At 37.2% G+C, this 23,023-nt stretch overlaps 1 protein-coding gene across 2 annotated transcripts in view; it reads right to left on the bottom strand.

Moving 5' to 3' along the window:
- Window positions 1-23,023, bottom strand: part of BABAM2 (BRISC and BRCA1 A complex member 2) — a 162,359-nt gene that overhangs the window by 39,296 nt on the left and 100,040 nt on the right. For both annotated transcript variants that reach the window (XM_056489005.1, XM_056489006.1), the window contains one exon: window positions 191-290. In XM_056489005.1, the coding sequence (XP_056344980.1) occupies window positions 191-290 (100 nt within the window). The remainder of the gene's footprint in view (window positions 1-190; window positions 291-23,023) is intronic.

Raw genomic sequence — 23,023 nt, 5'->3', positions numbered from 1 at the left:
TGTTTACCTAAAGGAGTCACTCTATTCCATATTGTGCTTAGGTGCTCAGTTCTTACCAAGAAGGTATTCCACATGCAGTTTCAGCCTAAGTAAGCCTTGCTTAGAATACCTGACAGAAGAATAATGATGTGTGTGGAAATGCAGTACAGTGTATAAAGGAAAGGAAAGCTGATTGTCTGCAGCAGCTTACCTTGTTTGTGAGCAGCTGGCATACTTGGGGTACATAGTCAATGAGACAACCTCCACCAGGAAAGGCTGGGATGTGAAGAGCAGATGATCCTCCAAGTGCACTAGAAAAAAAAGTTAATTTAAGAATATGTTACATGTACAGTCCCTGGGATTTGAAAATTATTTCTGCACAATCCTCTTTCCCTATTCTTGAAGTCAGAGGGCCAAGAGTAAGTATATTTTGTGCTGTGATGATAATAAAAAGTATTGACTGATACCATCTATAAAAACAAGTTATACCATGACCCACTGTAAATTAACCACTTAAATCAAGAGTAACACTAACACAAAACATTCTCTCAGGAAACAGCTTTTTCACTGTGAACAGTTCTGTTTCTTAGCCATCATCAGTAAGATGTGGAGTACTGTAGTTCAGGTATCTTGTTAGTGGGGAGGAGACCTGAAGTCCTCAGCTATTCCAAAACCCACCTTCAGTCAAACCAGCTAAGAATCATCATGAGAAGTCCTAGATGGCCAGATGCAAAAATCAACCACATCATCTACTCCAGTTTTGGACTTCCCAACAGAACACAGATGTTAACCTAGTAAATCAAGGGAGCAGTGGGTCAGAAAGATTATCAGGTATATGATGATGTAAGGAGGATGCTGAAAGAAATGGGTTTGTTCAGTCTTCAGAGAACACTGCAGAGGGGGGATACCAAGGAGTGAAGTTGAAGGCAAATTGGTGCCTTCAAGTATCTAATGGAAAATTATAGAGATGATGGAGTCAGAGGGTTCTCTGAAATGAGGCTCTGTGGTGCTCTGTCCTCAGAGGTGCTCAAAGCTCAGCTGAGCAATGGAGCCATGAGCTGGCCCCACTCTGAGGAGTGGCTTGGCCAGATAAGCTCCTTCTTGCCAATCTACATTGGTTTATGATTATATTCTATGATTTTGTTCATGCCCAGTAGGAAATGACAAAAATAAGGATAATAATTCTGTCCACGTGCATACTGGATATCTGAATGGTAGGAATCCACAGAAATAAGGTAACTTCAAAGATTTAGGCAGCTTAAACTTTATCAAAGGACAGAAGACTGAAGCACACCTGCTATTACTCAGGATAATGGCTTCTTTGGTGTGGAAAGATCTAACACTTATTTAAATCAAGCTGTATAAAGCAACAAGTGGCTAAAGTCCATGCTACTTCCTTCTAGCAGTACTGACCTAAATCTTTCTTTATAGTCCCTTACCAAATCAAAATTTGCATTACACACTGTGGATTACATCATTCACGGTCCATCCAGAACCATCTTGGACACCACTAAAAAACTTCAAGAGCTAAGTTACTTTGTCTGGCCTCCTGTTTACATGCTGTTTCCATGACAAATTACACTGTCTAGAAAGTAAAGTTCTTCTCAGCAAATCAAGTCTCACTCTCCAACAGGATCTGGCCTCTTATTTTCCTCAGTACTTGATAAGAAACCACTTTGGTAGGTATAAAGGTCTACAGTCATACATCCCTTTGAAGGAACAGAGCCTACATAAATCAAAAAAATCCCAAACTCATAATGAGGTATATGGAAATCTGCTACTCAGGCAAAACAGTCTGGGTTTAGCAGACTGTTCACCACATGGAACAGTTCTGCAGGTCTGGATTTTGCATATGCAACGATGAAAAAAAAAAAAAAAAAAGCCCTCAGTACACCACAGCTACATAAAAGAAACAAACAAACTTTTTCAGCAGAAGTAAGACTTGAATAGGATTTTTAAAACAGAATTCAGTTACCTTGCTTCTACTCCCTTACTGAAATTATTCACACAAGAAAAAAATTTTGCAACTTGTAGATGCTTAAGAGCAGTGAAGTGTAACTATCAGATGATTAGAAAGCTGGAACATTTCTGAAGCAGTATGTTCTTACAAAATTGCATAGGGTGTCCACCAACCTCTAACACCGGAGAATGGAAGACTTGATCTGCTAAGTTACAAGTGAGTTGTCAACCTTACTTCAGGATCCTGACTTCCAGTTTATTAAACTCTTTAAATATGATGTAAATTTATCCATAAAAGTCTTTAATCTCATATACAGAGCAACTAGAACTGTCCTTGCAACTTTGCATCCTGCCTTGCCTCATTTGACACCAAGTCCAAGTTTCCTTGCAGCATGGACATACCACTGAGGATGCTCAGATGACTACAACAGGAATTACAGGCTTCTCTCTCAGCTACAATAGCAGGTATGAAATTGAGTCATCTCTAACAGACTACACATGCAAAAAACAAGCTTTTGCTCCTATATCATCAGCTTACAGTACATCTTACAGACTGAATTACTAGGATTTGTGAGTAAGGGTTTCCCATTTTACCTGTATCCATCTCTTGAAAGTAGCGACCCTGTAAAACTGTGTTGACATAAATGGAAATTCAGCCCTTCTCAAATGAAAAACAGACTGCTAAAAGGTGTGGCTTCTGAGAAAGAGGTCCCTCCACAGAAAGAAGGCTGGAATTTCTAGTATAATTATCCCCTGAAAACAAAATAAAGCTGTACAATATGTAATTTATGTTCTGTAGAAATAATTATGGTAGGGAAAATTAAGAGTGGACAGGCTTCTTTGTTCCCTCTATTGGGTCAGAGAATCTGCTTATTAAATATTTTAATAAAATACTGCAATTGCACAGGACCTTGCCTCTGACCATCTCAAAACTGTCTATAAGCCTGTCTATTTAGCAATTAAGATTCATCTGCCTTATGAAACTGATATTTACCTTTTATTTTTAAATACATAACAAAGCTATTGCTCTAAGTTTGATTTGACTATGCTGTACTACAATGTCTCTGTCATGTTAAAGGAACATATTTGCATACCTCACAACCTTGAGACCAGGCAAGAGGCTGTAATACTTCCTTTGACTTATAATAGGACACTCCATTTGGCAAAGTATTTCACCAGCACAAGCTAAAGATTGCTGCATGTAAAATCTGCTTTCCAGATAGCTGGGCCTCTTGGAGATCTTAAACATCTCTGTTTGCAATCAAGCTCTCCTTCTCAGTATCAGTGCTATACAACCCTTACAAAAACCCCCATGTTCATTTTATCAAGACAACAAAAAATGTTAAACAAAAGGCATCAAGAGATATGATGAGGAAGCACAGACAACTGCTCCCCTACAGCTGCCAGAGTAAGGCTAGTTTCAGTACAATCAATTAATTTGTGTCTGATTTTTACATTGTTTTTTCCAATAAACTGCTATACTTTTTAAAGGCTAGAATTCTAACAGTCTGGTATTTTCTGTAATTTTAACAATTCATGAAGCAATAGTCTTAGGAGATGCTATTTCATTTTGAAAGATGAAGATTAAATACATGGTAGATCTACCTGTCTCAGAGATAAGATTGTACCAACATGCTGGAACAAAGACCTGTCAGCCTCAGAATTTTGCTTACTCTTACCCGAAGCCTATTCAGCTCTGCAAAGCAACTTCACACGTCTCACTTTAAGACAGAGCAGACTCCCTTGTAGCAAGGTGCCTGTCCTGGGTTTCCAGAGTCAGTCACAACATGGTTCTGATCCATGGTCCGTGGCCTAAACTGTCTTTTGTGGAACTCACTACTGAATTCAACAAGTGCAGCAGTCAGCCTGCATTAATAGAAGTTTTGTTCTGTGACATGCTGAAATACAAGATCAGAAAGTGTTGCTGGAGTATGTTTAGATTTCTGCTGTTGACTGGTGCATTCCAAGTGATTTGCTCTGTCTCTCAATGGATCTATTTATCAACATAAAATGCACATTTTTTGATAAATTATAATTAATTAAAATGTCTTTCTCAAGAAATCATCCTCAATAAATGGCTTAGATTAATTCACAAGTTGAGACAAGTGATTGTTTTTGTTCCTGAGTATTTACAGGTAAAGAACCAGTTATTTGCCCTTCCTTAAAAGCATCACTCCATTAGAGAAGAAGGGTCCTTGCAGGTTTCAAGCTCAGAAGACTGGGAGAGTGCTTTAGCAAGGCACACTTACAGGCATGTAGGGAGATGCTCTTAGTCCTATCCCTAACCCCTTCCCTACAACTCTTGGGCCTGCCTAGTTCCCCTGAACTCTTTCATTTGCACTGCCTCTTCTCTGCAATTCATTTTGCTTCTCTCTTTCTCCAAAGAGGAAAAAAAAACCAACAGGTTTCTCTAGACTGCTGGGAAACTTTTGAGCTAAGTCTGAAAAATAAGGATTATTTTAGACTACTCTCTTCATCACAGTTTAAAGAGTTAAGTGCTAACACAGGTTGTGCTACTACAGCTAAGGACCTGTGCACACATAATACAGTATATGTTTTGTGCCTCCCCCTTACCTGTTCCCATTCCCCTTTTCCAAAAGTTGCATAACTTTTTCTGTGAAACAAATATCAAAAAGAAAAGAATGTCTTCAGAAAAGCTATTTAAAAGGAGGTACCTTACCCAACAGGAGTATTTTTTTTTAGGGAGAGTAGAAAATATGTATTTGGGTAAGGAAGTACAGAACTGTAAGAATCATACTTATCCTGAATACAGTGTGATATAGCTTTAAACAGTTTTATACCAAAAGAAAGTGATATGCAATATTGACTGCACTCAACATTTCTAACTCAAATATATTCTTTCTGCAAAACACACAGAAATAGGGAACTGACAAGTTCAATGATTGTGAATGATGGAGTTATAGAATTGTCTGACTTTGAAAATGTAAAGAATTTTAAAACTCGCCTCTGAAAATCTTGGAAAGACCTTTTATATGGGTTTAAAGTAATTACAAGCTTTTCTGTCAGTATGGCCAGTGTTAAAGCATTGTCAAATCTATGTATTAGTGATGAAAAGTAGACTTTAGACTTTATAGACTACAGCCCTTTACCAAGATACGCCCTTTTTAACTCTCTGTAATACCTGCCGTATTTTTAAATTGAAGCACACTGCAGACCAACATGCACATTTAAAGGGTTTATGACTCATGATGGTTATATCCAAGAGTAGCCTGAAGCATGTGGAAAGAAATTCCCTTCTTTTTGCTCTTTTTTTCCTATTTTGAGAGGCATGCTTAAGGCTTTGATCTCCTTCCCTGTTCTCTTTTTCCTTTGTTGCTGAAGTAAATAGCTGACTTTTTTTTCTTTTGCAGTTTCATCACTTTAGTACATTACACCATTTGGCACAAGAGACACAAGGAACCACATCAAATAAAAGCACGTGACCACAAAAGCTGCCTTACCAACCATGATCCCAGATTTGCTGTCAGTTTACCATTTTTCAGACTTGCCTGACTGTAACCAAATCCCTCCTATCACACAAACAATGTGGTGCTTGGCAGAAGCCTTGGGATAGTGCTTCGATCAGCAACACAAAGCTTAGCAGTAAAGTAACAGAACATTTGTACTGGAAACTTGGACAGTCTAGGTCTGAGACAGTATTTTGTTTCCTTTCTTGTAATAGTCCATTTAAAGCAAACATAATTAACATACTGCTTATCCACTCAAATCTATCACAAAGGGAAGCGTGTCCAAAAAAATTTCCATTCTATTTTTAAAGAAACAATTTTTACTTAGAATTATGTCTACTACAATACTGGTAAAACAGAAATGTATGTTTCCAGCAAGGAGGCATCGATATTATTGGAAGTAGTGGAAAAAGAAATACAATCACAAATAGAACTAGAACTGTGCCAAATCTACTTATCTGAAGAAAGAATCCCGGTCAAACTCAGACTCAGCATCTGACCATTAGAGCTGAAAGGATGATACCATCATTTTTTTCCTTGACCTACTAGCAGCTCAGAGTAAATACCTCTGAGCTTGTCCTGACTAGTGACTGGAAAAAAATATGAAATAATCACTGTAAAGAATAAATACTAAACCCAGAATGTATTCTAGTTTCACAGAATGTGCAGAAAACTGTAAGTCAGACTCACTGAGCTTTACTTCAGCTCTTCTGCTGACTCTGGATATTCTAGCATGTTATTTCAACCATTCTGCTTCTCTGCTTTCCCACCTATAATGTTCAGATGCTTACACTGAAGCACATGGAAGTTTAATAATATTCATAGACTAGTACAAAAGCTGTGGGATGAGGTCATCTGTAAATGCTAATAAATACTATGTTTGGGTTATTCCATCTTCTCTGTTCTGCTGCAGGTAAAATTGTAAGAAAGAAGCAATTGTCTATAATGTATTAGCTGTTTTAGACAAAATGGTTATACCAAGGAGACTTACATTAAGTGTACAGATTCTAGGTTCTTTAATCTATCAGACTTAAATGCAAACCATAGCTAGAGTGATTCAATACTGAAAGATTTGTGGGGATAAGACTGTCACCAGGATTCTACTCCTCCTCAAAGAAAGTAACTCAAAAAGCAGGAGATTAATAGATGGTTAACCCTATAATTACATTAGAACTTGTTTCTTTTCATCCCTTCACTGACAGTATTAAGAGCTAGAGGAAGAAAGAACAGATACTCTTGCAGGATCAAGTTTTTCTTACTGCTGTATGATAGCACAAAAGTCTGAAAATATTAGTATTTCCTCTGTACTTGATAAATCAGAACTGAAAGGATTTTTCCTTTGCTTATTGGATCTTTATACACAGAAACATTCTGCATAAAGAGGACTGCCAAATTTCTACTGGTGGGTTGATAGAGTGAAAACCTGGGCTGCCAGTGCTGGAAAAGGGAGCACTCCACATCTCATGTTCTCTGAAGAAACAAAACCACAGAGGATAACAATTATTACCTGTCTGATGGGACACTTGATGTCACACAGTGGTACTACAGGGCACTCTGCCTCCAACAGGCACCACACTGCCTTCATCTCTGGATGAGGGGACCCACCTTTATAAACAGAACCTGTGGCTTACAGCAGGCAGCTGGGCAGGCAGGCAGCCCAGCACAACTGATTGTCCTCTGGCACCTCCATCAGACCTCGAGGTACAAACTTGAGGAAAAGTCCAAGCAACAGAAATTATCAGTGAGGCTCCAAATTGTACAGGTTAACCTAACTGGTGTCAATAAGATCACTCCATAAAATGCTACAAAAATTATGGTCACTTACTCATTCAGACAACACTTAAGTGAAAAGTATAAAAGTAATCTATTTCAAACTGTTTCAAAATATTAATATAAAATTTTTTTCCATAATACACTACTAAGAGGTTCAAAAAGAAAAAATGAAAAGGCTATAAAGAGAGAGTGAATCTCTTTAAGGCTAAAAATTTCTGACAAACATTGTTTTTGTGTTGCAACTTACTGAATTGATGCCCCCCCTTAGTTTTTCTGCAAAAAAACCCACCAATAGCATTGTGTATTGCAAATGTACTATACTCAGTCAACTGGAGAATCCATAACAAATGACAGAAGAACTGCATTTAGAGATACTCCTTATGATATCAAAAATAGAATTTTGGTGTATCCTTCCCTCTCCCTCCCAAAACATACTGCTCACTAGTATTAATTCTAATAAATAAAATGAAATATGAGATATTTTCATTAAATAATAATTTATTAAAGAATATTTACAGGAAACAGGCATGGTTCCTGTCCCAAAGAACTTTCACAGTCCAGTACACAGTCAAGCTACACTGCAGAGAAAGGAATTGAATGGGAGGGTGGGAAGCATGTACATTGCAGAAAGAAGACTTAAACCTTTAACACTTACAATGTAGATAAATAATTTCCAAAGCATTTTGCTTATTTCTTAAAGGTTGTCAACAAATTAAGAGAAACCTGAGTGAGAAGTGAAGAAACGTCAGAGAAGATTTTCAGAGAATTCAATGCAATAAGGAAATAGCAGCAAATAAAACTCTCAAACAACCAGGAAAAGTTTTAAGAAAGAAATCCAGACAAACAGAGCAGCAGCAAACATCACTGAACAGAAAAGGTAGATAAGATAAGCAACATGGGCAGATAAGTAAATAAAGAGAGCACTGTGCAGCCCTGTTTTGTTTTCATTTCCACAGAAGTTCAAAAACGTATAAATGAAGATTAAAGAAATTAATTAAGATGCCAAGAGAAAGACTATGTAGCCTAACTGCCTTCAATTTTCTTCTGCACTGATCTCAGAAAGAAAATCAAATGTGATAGAAGCTGTAGACTCATGACAATTATGACAAAACAAGAATTTGGGTGCAGAAAAAGTCAACTATAACTGAACTGTAAAACTCTTCCACCCTGCACTGGTTTGAGATGCCAACAAAACCCAGAAATTTGTTTTAAATAATGCACTATCCCCATTTCTCCTTCTCATGAACTGTAAAGGAGGAAAGTTGAGTCTGTTGTACAAAATTTGTTCTTCAAATTCCTGTTCTTCAGAAAGGTACTTTTAATGGCATTACCTGTTTTGCTGATATATTTATAACCACCTGAACTATGAATATATTAAGGGCCTTCTAAGTAGCACTTAAAATAATACTGGGCATTGGCTCTTCTACTTCAAGGGGAAAATGCAGTGACTTGGAAGAGCTGTATCAAAGGAACTAAAAATGGTGTAGCACGAAGATGGGAGCTAGGAATTATAAATATCTGCATAAAGAAGAAAAAAGAAAGAATACTGGAGTGCTGGTATGCTGTAAGCAGTGTGCATCTCTGAAACAAAAGCACCCAATAAATTAACAAAAGAATCCAGGATTTATTTATTGTAAGGATCCCTGGAAATTCCTCACTGCACAGAAGCCTGGGTGGTGTGTTACACAGTGCTTGACAGCATTTAAGATACTGATCTACTCTTTTAAAATTCACTCTGCTTTAGTGATGAAGATCTCCCAAACAACTCAATTGAACAGAATATTTGTCACAAATCCATGTACATATTCTCTTATTATCCATCAATAAAGTAAATAACAAATTAATAACTGCTCTAAGATGGTATCAGTTACACATACAAACGTATGTCACTTATATCTATAACTTCTGATCACTCTTCCAGCATGCATTCAATAACATCAGTTCACATGGCAGCTAATTTTCCAGTACTTGTACTAAACCCAGCTAACCAGCAGTGTCTATCACAAAGCAGGAAAATGACTCTCAAAACCTGTATGACTCTATTGCCTTCCCTGCCTACTGCTCTCGCCTTTTTCTGAAGAACAACAGTCATTTCCTATAACTTGCAGCCTTTTATATTTTGTGATTGCACTTGCTCATATTGTTCCTTATTTATTTATGTTCCCTAATCTACTTGCCAAATTACAGTAATTATCTCTTATTGTTAATCTTTTCCTATATTGCTTAATGCCTAACACTTCCAGTGACATAGTCCTTTTGTACAGCATTTATTTTTTGCCTCTGTGCTAAAACACTGCTGTGTTGCAAACCTCTATCATGTAATTTTTTTCCATTTTCCTTAGGCCAGACAGTAATCCTCATTTGTGAATCTCATCTATGGAGAAACATTTTGTATGAAACATCCTGTCCTCTGCTTCATCAGCATCACGTCTCATTAGCTTACATGAAGAACAAGAAATACATACTGAGAGGGCAAGACAACTTGAAGAAAAACTTCAGAAATGAAATGAGAGCAACATGCTGGAAAACTTCTGGATATGAAGTTGAGCATTTGGGTCATCGATAAAAATGCCTGAGGGAGATAGAAAGTTAAAGGAGAAAAATGTTTTTCTTTCATACATCTGGCTCCTGACACTGATTTCCATGTGTATGCAGCATGATTAAAGGGCATTCTTGCTCAGATCTTGAAATTGGCTTTATCTTCTGTTCACAAATGATGTGGAATGCTACAAGTCTGGTCTGGTGCTCCTGCTAAAGGCTCCAGAAGGCCGAGTGCACTCTGGTTTTATGTAAGCCAAATACACATGTGGACACAAGGCAAGAGAACATCAGTTTTTCATGTAAACACAGCCACTGTGGCTTGACAAGCTAATATGAACCATGTTAAACTCCTACTCATTTAACAAGGTGATATCAATCTGCTCAGACAGTTTTTACAGTCCCTTTCAGAGTCTTTACCACAGGAATTTGTGTAAGTCCGTTTTCCTCCTATGAACACAAATAATTCAAAATTCATGCTAACACATTCTCCTCAAAACAGAGGGAAGCAGAGCTATGGATCACATTGCACAAGGGCAGCCTTTGGTAGGTGGAATGACTGAGAAAAAGTCTCAGAAGAAAACACTGGCACTTTGGAACCCTGGTCTTACACCAGAAGTAACAAAGGTTCCTTCTATAAAAAGGTAGACACATGTCTACTTTAAAAACAGAAAAGGCAGAAAAATAAACTCACAGGTCTTCACTGTGTTAAAACTGAAGCAGTGACCCACACACAAGAAACTGAACATCTCATAATTTGTAACTTAACAGCAGTGCTTAAGTTGGTCAGAAGGTGAATACAAGTATTTCCAGCATTCTGTTTACACTGATGCCTAGATTTTGGTCATGGAACACATTCATTCTAGCATGTTCTTCAAGGCAAAGGCTGGAGCAAAAAATCCTTTTCACAAAGATTCCCCTTATCCCAGAAGAGACAATGAACATTAACAGGGCACACACAAGTATCAGTCAAGCCATGAGTCAAATATAGACACTTCTACCCCCTAAACTGTCTTTTAAAGCTGTTCCTCTTTCCTTTAGAAGCTGCCATTGAAAGACAAAAATTCCACCTTTACATTAGTACACCTTATCACTTTTTAAAGATTTGATAATAACTAATATTACTTAATGCTTCAGATGCTGAGTGGTAAGATAACGGGATGGACTAAATGGCATCTGCAAGTAGATGTATTTACGAATAAATATCAGATGCTTTGATTAACCAACCTCTTTAGCTGAAGAATGACATTTTCAGAAAGATTGTCAGCTTTTAAATAATTTCTGTTTTGTCTTTTAGTAAGACTGAAATATTAGGATTCTACATCTTGAATTGCTTCCTAAATAAAGCATTCTCTTTTCAGATTTTATACTAAGTCTCTTCAGTCATATATATATATAAGATCAGATGATTACCAAAATAAAAGCATTACATGTCTTACTACATGTCTTATTAAAGTACCTTTTACCCTAAAAATGCAAAGTGCTTTAAGAACACATAATACAACTTGCGTATAGTGCTTCTACAGATTGCTTCAAATGCATTAATACACAATCCTTGATACAATTTGTGTCAGGGAATGAATATTATTGTATGCTAATAAAAGCTGAGCAGAACTCACAACTACTTCAGAAGCAGAGTACAACCAGAATTTCTCAAGTAGGTCCTCAGCATCTTTCAAGGTGAAGTTTACTATTGAGCCATTTCATTTTACCCAAAGTTCTGCTTTCCATCAACTAATATCCCTTGGATACTACCTCCTCAGGCAGGTTAACTGTTTTCCCATTTTACAACATTTAAAGAAAATGCTGCACACTGTCTATGCTATTGATCTGCATCCACAGAAATACATGATTGCAGACCGAGACAACTTCACAAGCTTTTTTTATTGTGAAGATCTGTCACTCATGAAAAGTTATTTTTGAATTGACTAAAGAATGTAAAAAATGAAGCCTTCCATGTTACTTAAATCTATAAATAGTGTTCTAGAATTCTAGTTTACCTGGGGCAGAAATAGCTGATTTGGGGCTCCTGCATGCTTAGGTTATTATTTTGTTGGGAAGACAGAAGTTCTCAGAAATCATATGCTCTTTCCTTTTTCTATTATTTCCTGTCTTCAACATACAGGCCATCACTGGATGTTTTAAAGTAAATTATAATGAATGTACTAGCTTATGAAGATATTAGGTCTGCTGAAATTGGAAAAAACCTGACCCAATAAAAGCAAAAAAAACACAGTTGTGAATTTAAATCTAAACTTCCCTGTATACAGGCTATGTTCACTGGGCTTCCTTCTTGCAAATGACTGAAAGCATTCCTTTAGTAAGTTCTTCTATAGTTAGTATTTATTTGGATACTGTTCATTTTTAATTTCTTTAAAAATAGCAGAGGTTACACTGACAGCAGAGAAATCATATTCATCATCATGCTTTCAGATTTTTTACCTTTTATTATGAGCTCAGGGTAATGATGCAATGCCAGGATACTATACATGCCCAATTTCACTTCAGATTAAGAATCAGGCATAAAGTTTAAAAAAAAAAATCAGCTGTTTTGTGATAGAAATGAGGCAATGAGATTTCATCGTCTTTTATACCTTGGCTTAAAATAATGTACTTAGAACCGTAGGATTTGGATCTACTGTACCTAATATATTGTTTTCAAGCTAAAAAGAAAGCAATAGTGAGATAAGAGTCCTTAATACCATTCATCTAATTCTGACTTCACAAATGACAGCCAACCCAGTAACTTCTCAAATTTCATCCTTTCTCTTGTTTGCTGGCCCATACTTGGCATTTGTATAACACAACACTTTATTTATTTATTTATTTATTTATTTAGGTATTTATTTATTTCAGTTACTACAACCTTGGTCACATAAATCCTTATCTGAATGTCTCCTTGATAAAATGAGATATTGCCTTTTTACCCCATAACCACCTGCACCTCATACGTAAGCTCATAAACAAAATGCGTAATATTAAGTCAACACTCTTCCCCCCACATGCCCCCAAAAGAATCACAATTTCAAAGTTTTGGTTCACACATCTGCAGTAACCTGATCCTCCTCTGCACACGTGCTATAACAACACAACGTTACCAATGTTAATGTCATACCAATATATGGACATGACCTAATAAAGGTTGATGAATTACTCCTTTATGAGTTTTATGTATGTAAACATCAGCTATAATAATCCATGCATGTAATCTCTGTATTTCTTTTATTCCTGACTACTTGCCAGCCAATGTTTACCCATCTTTATTTGCACGAATCAGGACTATTCACAAGACAAGAAGGAAGTTTGTGAGTAGCACAGTAACAAAGTCTGGTTTCCAGTGGACTTCTACCATGCATCGAACTGACTTTTTACACAGACTGACTTTTTACACAGGTTGTGTTACAGCCACAGCACAGCATGAGTTCAGTCCTTATAAACATCAGAGAAACCACACTGGAAAGATGTCCTAAATACCTTTGCCAAATGAAAAGCTTTGAATGCTGTTTATGCCTTGCAAGACATCAGAGCATGCATTCAGGAGAGGAATCTTGACAGAAGAGAGAATTTTTTCACCTGATGTTTAATAAGGCGTGAATTCTGATGGAAGCCCTTCCTACTATTAGAATATTCGTAATTTCTTTCTCTCATATTGACTCTCTGCTCACTGAGTAGAGTGAACTTCAGCACTGAATAAAGAGGGGCTTCAACCTTTCCTTCAGGTGGCACTAACAGTATCTACCTCTTCTTGGTGGTTATATTCATGAAACTATGAGAATTTCCTATTCTCAAGACTTCTACCTTTCCACATTTTTTTTTCCAAATTGACAAGCAGGCTCAAAAAAGTCAGCAGGTCAAAAATGACAGATATCTGTATGTACAGATAACATGATCATATTAATTTTACAGCAAACAAAATAGGTTTTCTTAGAAAGTCAGATTAAAAAATAACCCCCATTTCCCATCACACAATGTATCCAGGGAGGAACTGAAGTTTTCGGCAGAGGTAACCAGCAAGAAAACAGTCAAGACCTCAAGCTCTGTCTATGCAGACAATGATAGCAATTCCAAGAAACGCCATCACAACCCCACTGATTAACCTGAAAGCTTCAAATCTGGAAAAAAACTGAAAATCAACTGATTAAACTCACATTGCACATGCAATTCAAAGAGAGGACAGTGTTCCTCAGACACTTCCTGAACAAGAAAAAAGCATAGGAAACTTCATCCCATTAGGTAAATTATTTGTCAAAACCACTGTTCCAAGAGCTTCTACAAATGCCTTCTTAACCACAACCCCAGGAGTGTCAATATAATCCTAGCAATCCACTTTCCTTACCATTAGTGCATATTCAAAAGAAAAAGTTCATATAAAGTTCTGTAAACCCGAAGTGCCAAAGGAAGGTATAACTTGACACTATCACTGAAAAAAAAATTGATGCCTCTTGAGCAGCAGAAACTGAATCAGTAAGGCAAATACGCTGGTCCTAATGAAGCTTCAAAACAGAACACATTTGAAACAGCTATCTCATATGGAAAACCTCAGCCTAGAACTGAAAAATTTTTAAATAAAAGAAACAAAAGAAAAATATTTATAATGGAAAACATGAGGCAATTTCCAATTGCAGAAAATTTCAAAGGTTGTTCAATCTCCCAGCTTTACTGGAAAGCAGGAGTTGCTTAATACCACTGAAAACATCTGACAAAGGCCTTTTAGTCTAAGCTTAGAGAGATGACCTTTTTTTTCCTCAAAGGTCCAGAGCAGGAATCTATTAATCTTTATAGTTTTGGACATGTGTATTTATGACTCTCTTCTTGGGCAGTACCCACAGGGTAAAATTTAAAAGATTCCACCAGCCAGTTGGCTTATATTTTTGTTTGCTTTTTTTTTTTTTTAAGCTGGGAATTTGTGTTAGAGAAAAGGCTCTAGAATTTCTGGTAGTTTCACAGTAAGTTTACTAATCTTGCTTAGTGGGTAGGAAAAGAAGGTGAATGAATCAATAGAGGAAAATAATGGTCAAAATACCAGAAGGTGATGGAAACTTGCCTATGTTCTCTGGGTTCAGCAGAAAATATGGAAGCTTTACCACCACTTCTTCAGTTAGAAAATATTTTTGTACTCTGCCCATCTCCTCCAGTTAGAATTTTAAAATCTAATGCAAAATGCATGTGTCAGGAAAGCTCGTGTAATTCCAGAAACCAGTTCTTCTACTATCCAACCCCAATGACATATAAAAACATTGTACAAAGACCTAATGGTCCACGTCCTTGTTGTTCTTGTTTTTAATGACACTTGACTTTTCAGAAAACTCTAAGCAGATTTTTCTGTTCTTATACGTTGAAAAGGGGAAAAAAAATCGAAACCTGGTCTCAGCAGGTTCTGTTTATCAAGATTTTCTAGCAAAAGCTACTCACCATTTGATTTGCTACTGATTTGCTGTAAAACAATTGCCTGTTATGCAAGGGTAGTTAGCTCTTGCAGGACAAAAGCCCTCCAGCACAGGTCACTGCAGTTTAAACTGTTTTCATTTGCTGAGTGCAGAGGATACTCCTGAATGTAGTTCTACATTCTCCTCTTTAAACTTTACTTTAGTTTCTAATAAGGCTGCTCAAAGACTGATCATCCCTTGTTAGAGTCAATAAGGTCACCTCAAGCCCTGTGCTCTCTGCTTTACTGATGATGGACATCACATTTAACCATTTAATATTAGCAAACAGTAGCACAAGAGCCCTACCTGCAGAACCATCACCACTGGTTTTAAGCAGAGCAAAACTAAGGTTTTTCACTCAGATAAAACCAAGTCAAAGGAGGTGGCTGTGGAAATGACAAAGACATGATGAAAGCTGGGTTGTTTCCTGTGAGGGCTTCCCTAAGTTTTAGGCAAATGGGTTCATTTCAGAGCCCCCCTGGCAGCAGGTATGTCTGCACAGGCACGGTGTAAAAGCTGATTCCTTCGCAGTTAGGTGAAGTCCCACCTCTCACACCTACGGCAGCTCTTAGAAAGAGTCACTAAGAAGCCTAAGTAAATAATTAGCTCTAACAGTAGGGTTAAGTCAGCAGGAGGGCTCACTAGTGACTTGGGCTGTTTAAAATGTTCCTAAATGACCTGACAAACATGTCAGCTGCCTGGTGGCAGCTCAGGGATGACAGGTTATTGAGGGCAGTCAAAACAAGTTCCAACCATGAAGAGTAATGAAGAGGCTTTGAAGCAGAGGAACTGGATGACAGTAAGAAAGAGGAGATTTAACACAGATGAGTATGAAGTGATACATGCAGATAAAAACAACCTAACCATAAATGGGCACCAAGCATTCAGCTACTCTTGGGGTTATGATCAAAGTTCAGTTGAAATGTCAACTCAGCACAAAATAAAAAGTCAAAACAAAAAGAAGTATGGGATTATGAGGAAAGAAGTAGAAATTCATCTGCAATACAACTCAGTCTGGAAACCAGAAAATGAGGACAGAAATCTCATTACCATAATATGATGAGTGATGCTGAAAATGTGAATAAGCACTGACTAGTTGCTGTCTCTTCCAATACAAGTGTAGTGGCCAGCTTTACACCAAGCTAACAGCAAGAGGTAGTTTCAAAACTAAAAGGAAGTACATCTTAATGGAAGATGTAGTGGAGCTATCAAATTCCCTGTTGCAATATGTATGCAAAGGGTAGGCTGGACAAGTACACAAAAGGAAAATTCATTCAGAATTACATATGAATCAAATATCCTCAGCCACCAATAGGTTAGGGCTGGAGAATTCTTAAGGCAAAATATCATATGTGCTAGCCCTGTTTCTATGGACTTTGTTATCATTTTGCACATGCATGTGATTTTCTAGAGGGGTGGCATATTTAGATGATACTGCAAGGCGATTTACAGTGCAAAATTTTAATCACATACATGTATCTCTATTTACATTAAAAAGATTGTCACAGTATTATGTTATTAAAATAGATATTAATCATTTAAATGATGGTGTTTGCTTAAAATTGCAGTAAAAATAGTTGTTAGAGCAACCTGAATTACAGGGGAGAAAAAGGCAGAACTTTAGAATGGTTACATTTCCTTTTCCTGCAGAAAAGGTTTTAAAGTGACAAATTTTGTGATCAGTAAAATGTGGTATACTTCGAAAGAGTTTTAGATTTAATGAAATGAATGAAACTTTCAAATAAATAGATTCTCTTTTGAGAACTTCAATAGCTCTGCAGCAATGACCTGACTTGTCTGACATGAACTCAGGCTGGGTGGAATATCTGGAAAAACACCCCATCTGAAGATATAGGTCCCTGCCCTCTTCTGCAAGTACAAGTGATATGCCAGGGATCACGATGATTTTTAGAAATGCACAGCTCTGCAAAACACACCGTGCTACCTTCCCCACCCCAGCTTAACATACAATCCCTCTGACAATATCAACAGTTGCCTAACATGACATTTCACATACCACCATGATTTGGATGGTATGTGCTTGAAAGAGAACTTGAAACACTAACACTTAATGTGATGAGGTTTAGGAGAAGATTGAAGGAAGTAAACTGAGAATTAAGATTACAAAATGGCTCTTTCATTCCTCTGTGGGGATGAAACAGTATGAACAAAACAACCAAACCCCAAATGCTATTTACTTTGGGAAACAGGGTATGTCAAACTTCTCAGAGTAGGTGGAGTCAAGTAAGGACACAATTAGCCTAAAGACACCACCAGCAAATTGCTGCACACAGTGATATCCCTGCTTACAGGCACAGCTAGCTGCAAGATGCCAAGGGAGGAGGACAAGCTGTCCCTGGAAAGGAGTGTGGGGATGCACCACACAAGCAAGCCCCATGCCCTAAACATGGCAGTGATTTAGGGATGCACTGGCACACTAGTGCAGATCCACTTACAGGCTGTGCTGCAGTTTTGATTAAAGGCCTCTTACCTTTGTTACTGAACAAATTTTATGATTAGCTAGTGCTGCTGCTTGATTCTATTTGTGTGCTCTTTGTTTTTGAGCCGCTGCAGTATAGAGCAAGGACGTGGGTGAGGAGACACAGCTACCTCTGTTTAATCTTTTTGACAGGCTTGGGGAGAGAAAGGGAAGACCAAGACAAACACTGTACTTGATACAGTTTTCCTTTGTTTTGGTGTTTGAGAGAGTTATAATGCAAACTTGATACTTGAGGTCATTTTAATAAAGGGAAGTGAGGTAAAAGTATTAGCAAGTGTAACTAGATGGTCAAATTTACTTCACGCCTTGCAAATTAGCACATCTTGGCACTGAAAACCACAGTCCATGAAACAGCATTCCAAAAGACAGCAACAACAAAACAATCTCATATGTGCTCTCCAAACTTAATATAAAAGCCCACAGGAAGTCTGCCTAAGCATGGAAGATAAATTCAGTATCTATGGTCAAATCAATCTTTGGCTATTTCACTGGGAGTTCAAATAAGATTTGTCAGAATTATAGCATGGAAGAGATAATCAATCCAAGGGTCTGTTGAAGAGGAATTAAAAGACAGCCAACCCACTTTCAAACTATCATTCAATTTCTTTGCTACATCCAAATCAGATAAAAACCAGTCATTAACAGATTCCCCATTCTTCCCTTTTTTACTACCTTGTCACCCATATCACTGTAAAAAGTCACTGAAGTGATGCTACCTTGCTAAGATACTGCCAATGTCCCAGCAGTAAGTTACCAGAAATCTCCTGCTGTGAAAGACTATAGATTGTATTTAGGGGAAAAAAAAAGAATACCAAAGGGAAAAAAAAAGAAGACACTTCAAGTTTACACTAAAGAAAGATCTGAAAGGTGGATACTATTTGAGAATTGTGTAAGCTAGAGGCAAGGGGGGATGGGGGTATCAGCACCTGAGACACTTCAGATTTGTAATTACACTGGAATCCTATCCTGAAAGGTGGAAGTGGTCAAGAAGAATGGAACTATCTCATCCTTTTATGAAAAGCAGATTTCCTTTACTGTGTTGCTTGTTTTTAGCACCTGAGCTACACAAAGACACACTTCTCAAACATTAAGAAAACAGAAATGATTTGCATCTCTGCTCTGACTGACCTGACTGCCTGAGAGTAGCTTTTTGTTAGAAATTAGCAATTGCAACAGTATTACTAAAGAGGGTGAAGGTCATGGTTATATACATCACAAACTTTTCAAGTACTGCATACTAATATCTAGATTGTTCCTTGTAACTAAGCACCATTTTCTATTCTTCAAGACTGCCAAACCTGTGACATGCAAATGTTACCAACTGATTTAGCACATCCATAAGTTTCTAATATGATTGGCATTGTAAATAATTTCAGAGCATGAAAGACAAAATTGGTTGGGAAACATCTAATTTTCATCTTTCAACGTGACAATACATGAAAAATAGCATCTGAAATGCACAAATTTATTGCCTAAGTAAGTGACTTCAAAATCCATGTATTTAAAGACACCCAGGTCTTTACATGTCAAACTTACACTCCTATGGATTGTGTAACACCTGCTCCAATTGCTTTCTCTTTGGAGACCTACTCTGGGGAGAGTGACCTATCTAAAGCTATTGTCAGCTGCTGGAAAAGGCTATCTAGCCTTTAAGGAATCATGTATTTATTCAGTATTTAGTTAGTTCAGAATCTGAAGATCACTGATGCAAACCTGACCAGGACTAAGAGAACTAATTGTAGCTCTTTGAACCAAATGCTGAGAAAGGTTGGAACTTATGTCCATGGTCTGATTTTTCTAACTTTGCAAGAAGAAATAAAAATGCAGTACATGTAGAAGGAATGAAAGCCTGGAGAACAGCTGACTATAAACTACTATGTATCAAGTATCAGGGCACATGTTCCATAATCCCAAAGACAGAAAGATTGTTTTCATTTTAAATGTTATACTTTGCCTTGAAAATCCAGCACTCCACTATTTGTGTACCAAGAAACCCCAGAACTGCTCAATTCTAATGAATGATCTGGACCTGGTATTTTCATCTTTTCCACAGTGTAAATACACATTAAAGGGGAGATGAAACACAGACAACTCCAAAAGCAGTAAGACATGGAGAATAAAAGAGCAAAAGCTTTTAGTGGGGGGAAAAAAGAATTATACTTCAAAAAAGTATTTCTATTAGCTAAAATAATATGTAGTTTATGGTTTGGGTTTTTAAATTTGTAATTTTAGTTAGTTTTGTTGAAAAAGTGCCCCCAAACCTCTCCTCCTTGCATTACTTTGTATACTGTTTTCTCTTTTTCATATGGTACTAAAGCTAGACAAATGAAAGAGATATTTCTTCTCAAGTAGGTAATTCAAACAGATAATTTGCATATTTTCTACATAAAACAGTTTTGAATAGCCACAGTTCTGACTTTGCCATTTGACTGGTATCCTAATCAAGGCGCAAGTCTCCTCAGAAGGTACACTGCAGTAACTTCAAAGGACCAAATTAATTCCCAGAAGATAATTGTCTTTTTCCTTCCTAAGAATTTAGATTTCACATTGCATGTACAAAGCTTTAAGCTGAACTTATTAAAGCCTACTGCAGCATTCTGAGGAGAACTGAATTTATGCCATGTTACAAGTGTAAGAAATGACAAATAAGGGATATCACAGGATCATAAAATGGGCTGGAAGGGACTTAAAGATCACCTAGTTCCAACTCCCCTGCCATGGACAGCCAGGGATGCCTTCTACTAGATCAAGTGCTCAGAGCCCCATCCAGCCTGGCCTTGAACACTTCCAGGCATGGGGCATCCACAACTTCCCTGGGCAACCTGTTCTACACTCTCATTGTAAAGTGGGCTCAAAACTCCTTGAACGTCGTCACCTGAATTTCAGAACTACTTCCCCAAAAGCTCCTCACAGTTCCTGTAACACAGCTTTACCTTCCCAGGTCTTAGCTATTTTTGTTACTTTAAGACAACTATAAATGCATAGAAAAGCAAATTTTAAGTTGTAGGTAGATTTTTCACATGCATTCAATTTCATGGTACAATCCAAAATATAGATCCTACTACTCATTATATACTACCTGAGCTTTTTGAAAAGTTATGATAAAGGAAAAATTTGAAGTCATTCCCATAGCAACACGTAACAAAACTCATTACTTTCTCTGTAAACCACTGATTTCATGACTAAATAACTTTATCCAAAAACCTTTTAATTGTAATATCCAAGTGATAAGCAAACTAATTCTACTTCTACCTCCATTCCAGGTGTCACTGAAAACACTGACTGGAAAACCTGCACTTCCTCAAACCAATTATTTCCAAACAAAGGCACTTAGAGCCTGAAAATGCCACACAAGCAAAAATGATAGAACATTTAAAAAGAAATCCCCCATAGTCACTATACTGGAAGTCATCTCTGAATCATCACTGCCCTTCAGGCTACCACATACCCTCTTTCACCTCCTTTGGCAGAATTCAGATCTGCCAAACCTGAAACAATTCCCCTTTTGTCCTTTAGGACCGAAGGGTTATCCACCTATCTACTTGCTGGTATAACAAAATCAAAATCTGGGTTGAGAAACTTACCACAAGATCAACTGTAAAATATTACTATGGTGGCTAACAACAGTTTCTATGTTATTAATCCAATCAGACAGGTCTATGCTTGTCATCTTTGCCCAGATTTGAACTCCTGTTGCCCAAGAGAATAGAAATTGGTGATGCAGGAAGAAATGCTTAACTGTACAGTATTATTTGTTTGTGGCTCAGCAAGCACTTAACCACATATGTGAAGCTCTGCCAAGATGTCCTCCTACAACAAAAGAACTGAAGGAAAAAAAAAGGGAGAACACAAACACAATCAGTAGTTGGCAGATTTTGGGTGGAACACTATTTACCTACTACTCGTTCTTAAAATAGAACCCAGTATTTTTACAGGTTTTATGGACTGAATTAAATTAAAAGGTCTTTTCTGCCTGCCTGAAGATACAATTTTAATCAGTTTGCTAACTGCATTATCTATTTATCACTAGGTTACTGAGAAATACTAGTGGAGTTGAAGCTCAAAACCATACCAAATGATTAAAAAGATCTTTTTCATGGTGGGGAAAAAAAGTACTTCTGCACATACTGAATTTTTAAATTTCCATCTCTTTAGAGGACACAGCACAAATAACACCAGTGGAGATGCTAGAGGAATCTGTATCAGTGCATCTAAGTGTGGATAGCCTCAAGACAGCCTATACAGTTAAGGCAGGACAGTAATTGAAGAGGCTAACTGAGAAGATATTTTGCATTAAAAAAGTTAACTATAAAAGAAAGACAACATTTCTAAGTCTAGCAACACTTATCTGGTACAGACTGATTGTCAGAGGGAGTTTCTTACTTGCTTCTAGTTTCCCAGTCATGAAGTCTTTCTGATACACATGGGTACATTCACACATCCTGGCAGCATTTGGCGCTATTTTATACCAGGAAGATAAACACATTAAAGTTTGCAGAAACAGATATTCAGATTAGAAGATAGTAAAACATTTTATCAGAAGAATAGCAGTAAGGAAGTTGTATATACCTTGCATAATTTCCAATCAAGCCCAGATCAAACTCCTAAACAAAAAACCAAAAAAAAAACCAAACCAAAACAAAAAAAAAATCCTTTCTGGTACTGTGGTAATTCAGACATATGAGGGATTGCCTGTCATCAAAAATAAAAAAAATAAAATACATTTTAGACATGAACAACTATTGTCAATTTGACCATCTCAGAAACGTGAGTTCTCCTTTAGTCCTCAATGGTGAGAGAATGGTGCAGAAGTCTTTCCCACAAATTTTCCCAGTTTCCTTCTGTGGCTTAATAACTTCATGGCACCATGTATTAAAGGGGTATGCATGTGCAGTACAAACATAACCTTCTTAAGAAAAGTGTGGAAGAATAAAAGAATATGCACGCATATAAAAATGGAAAAAGCCACCCCAAATCACGTCCTTTAACAGATCACTTGTACAAAAAACTCTGCTGCTAGCACAGCCTGCTTATAAACCCTCTACACCCTTACATTCTTGTCTTTAAAGGGAGTCAGCTGTAGGACCTTGTTAGATATTAATTAACAAAAACAGGGAGTTGCCTTGGTGAAAAGTAAACAACATTCCAGTTGCAGAGTCTGATGTAATATGGGTGGCTGCATATAGACTCTACCATTAAACTATTAAACAAAATATGCTGAACAGATTGGTGGATGAACAAAAATAGAATGCTAGACTTTCACAACATTAGTATAACCAGCAAAATCAGGATAAATCTATCCTTTTTCTAACATTTTAAGTGTACTCAGTTGTATGTGGAAAGTACTCAGCAATGCCAGTTGCATTGCCAGGATCATTCAC

This window comes from Oenanthe melanoleuca, chromosome 3 (genome assembly GCF_029582105.1).
Source record: "Oenanthe melanoleuca isolate GR-GAL-2019-014 chromosome 3, OMel1.0, whole genome shotgun sequence".
In the NCBI taxonomy this organism is placed as follows: Eukaryota; Metazoa; Chordata; class Aves; order Passeriformes; family Muscicapidae; genus Oenanthe; species Oenanthe melanoleuca.
The sequence above is the reverse complement of the archived record's forward strand: the minus strand, read 5'-3'. Positions and strand labels throughout refer to the sequence as shown.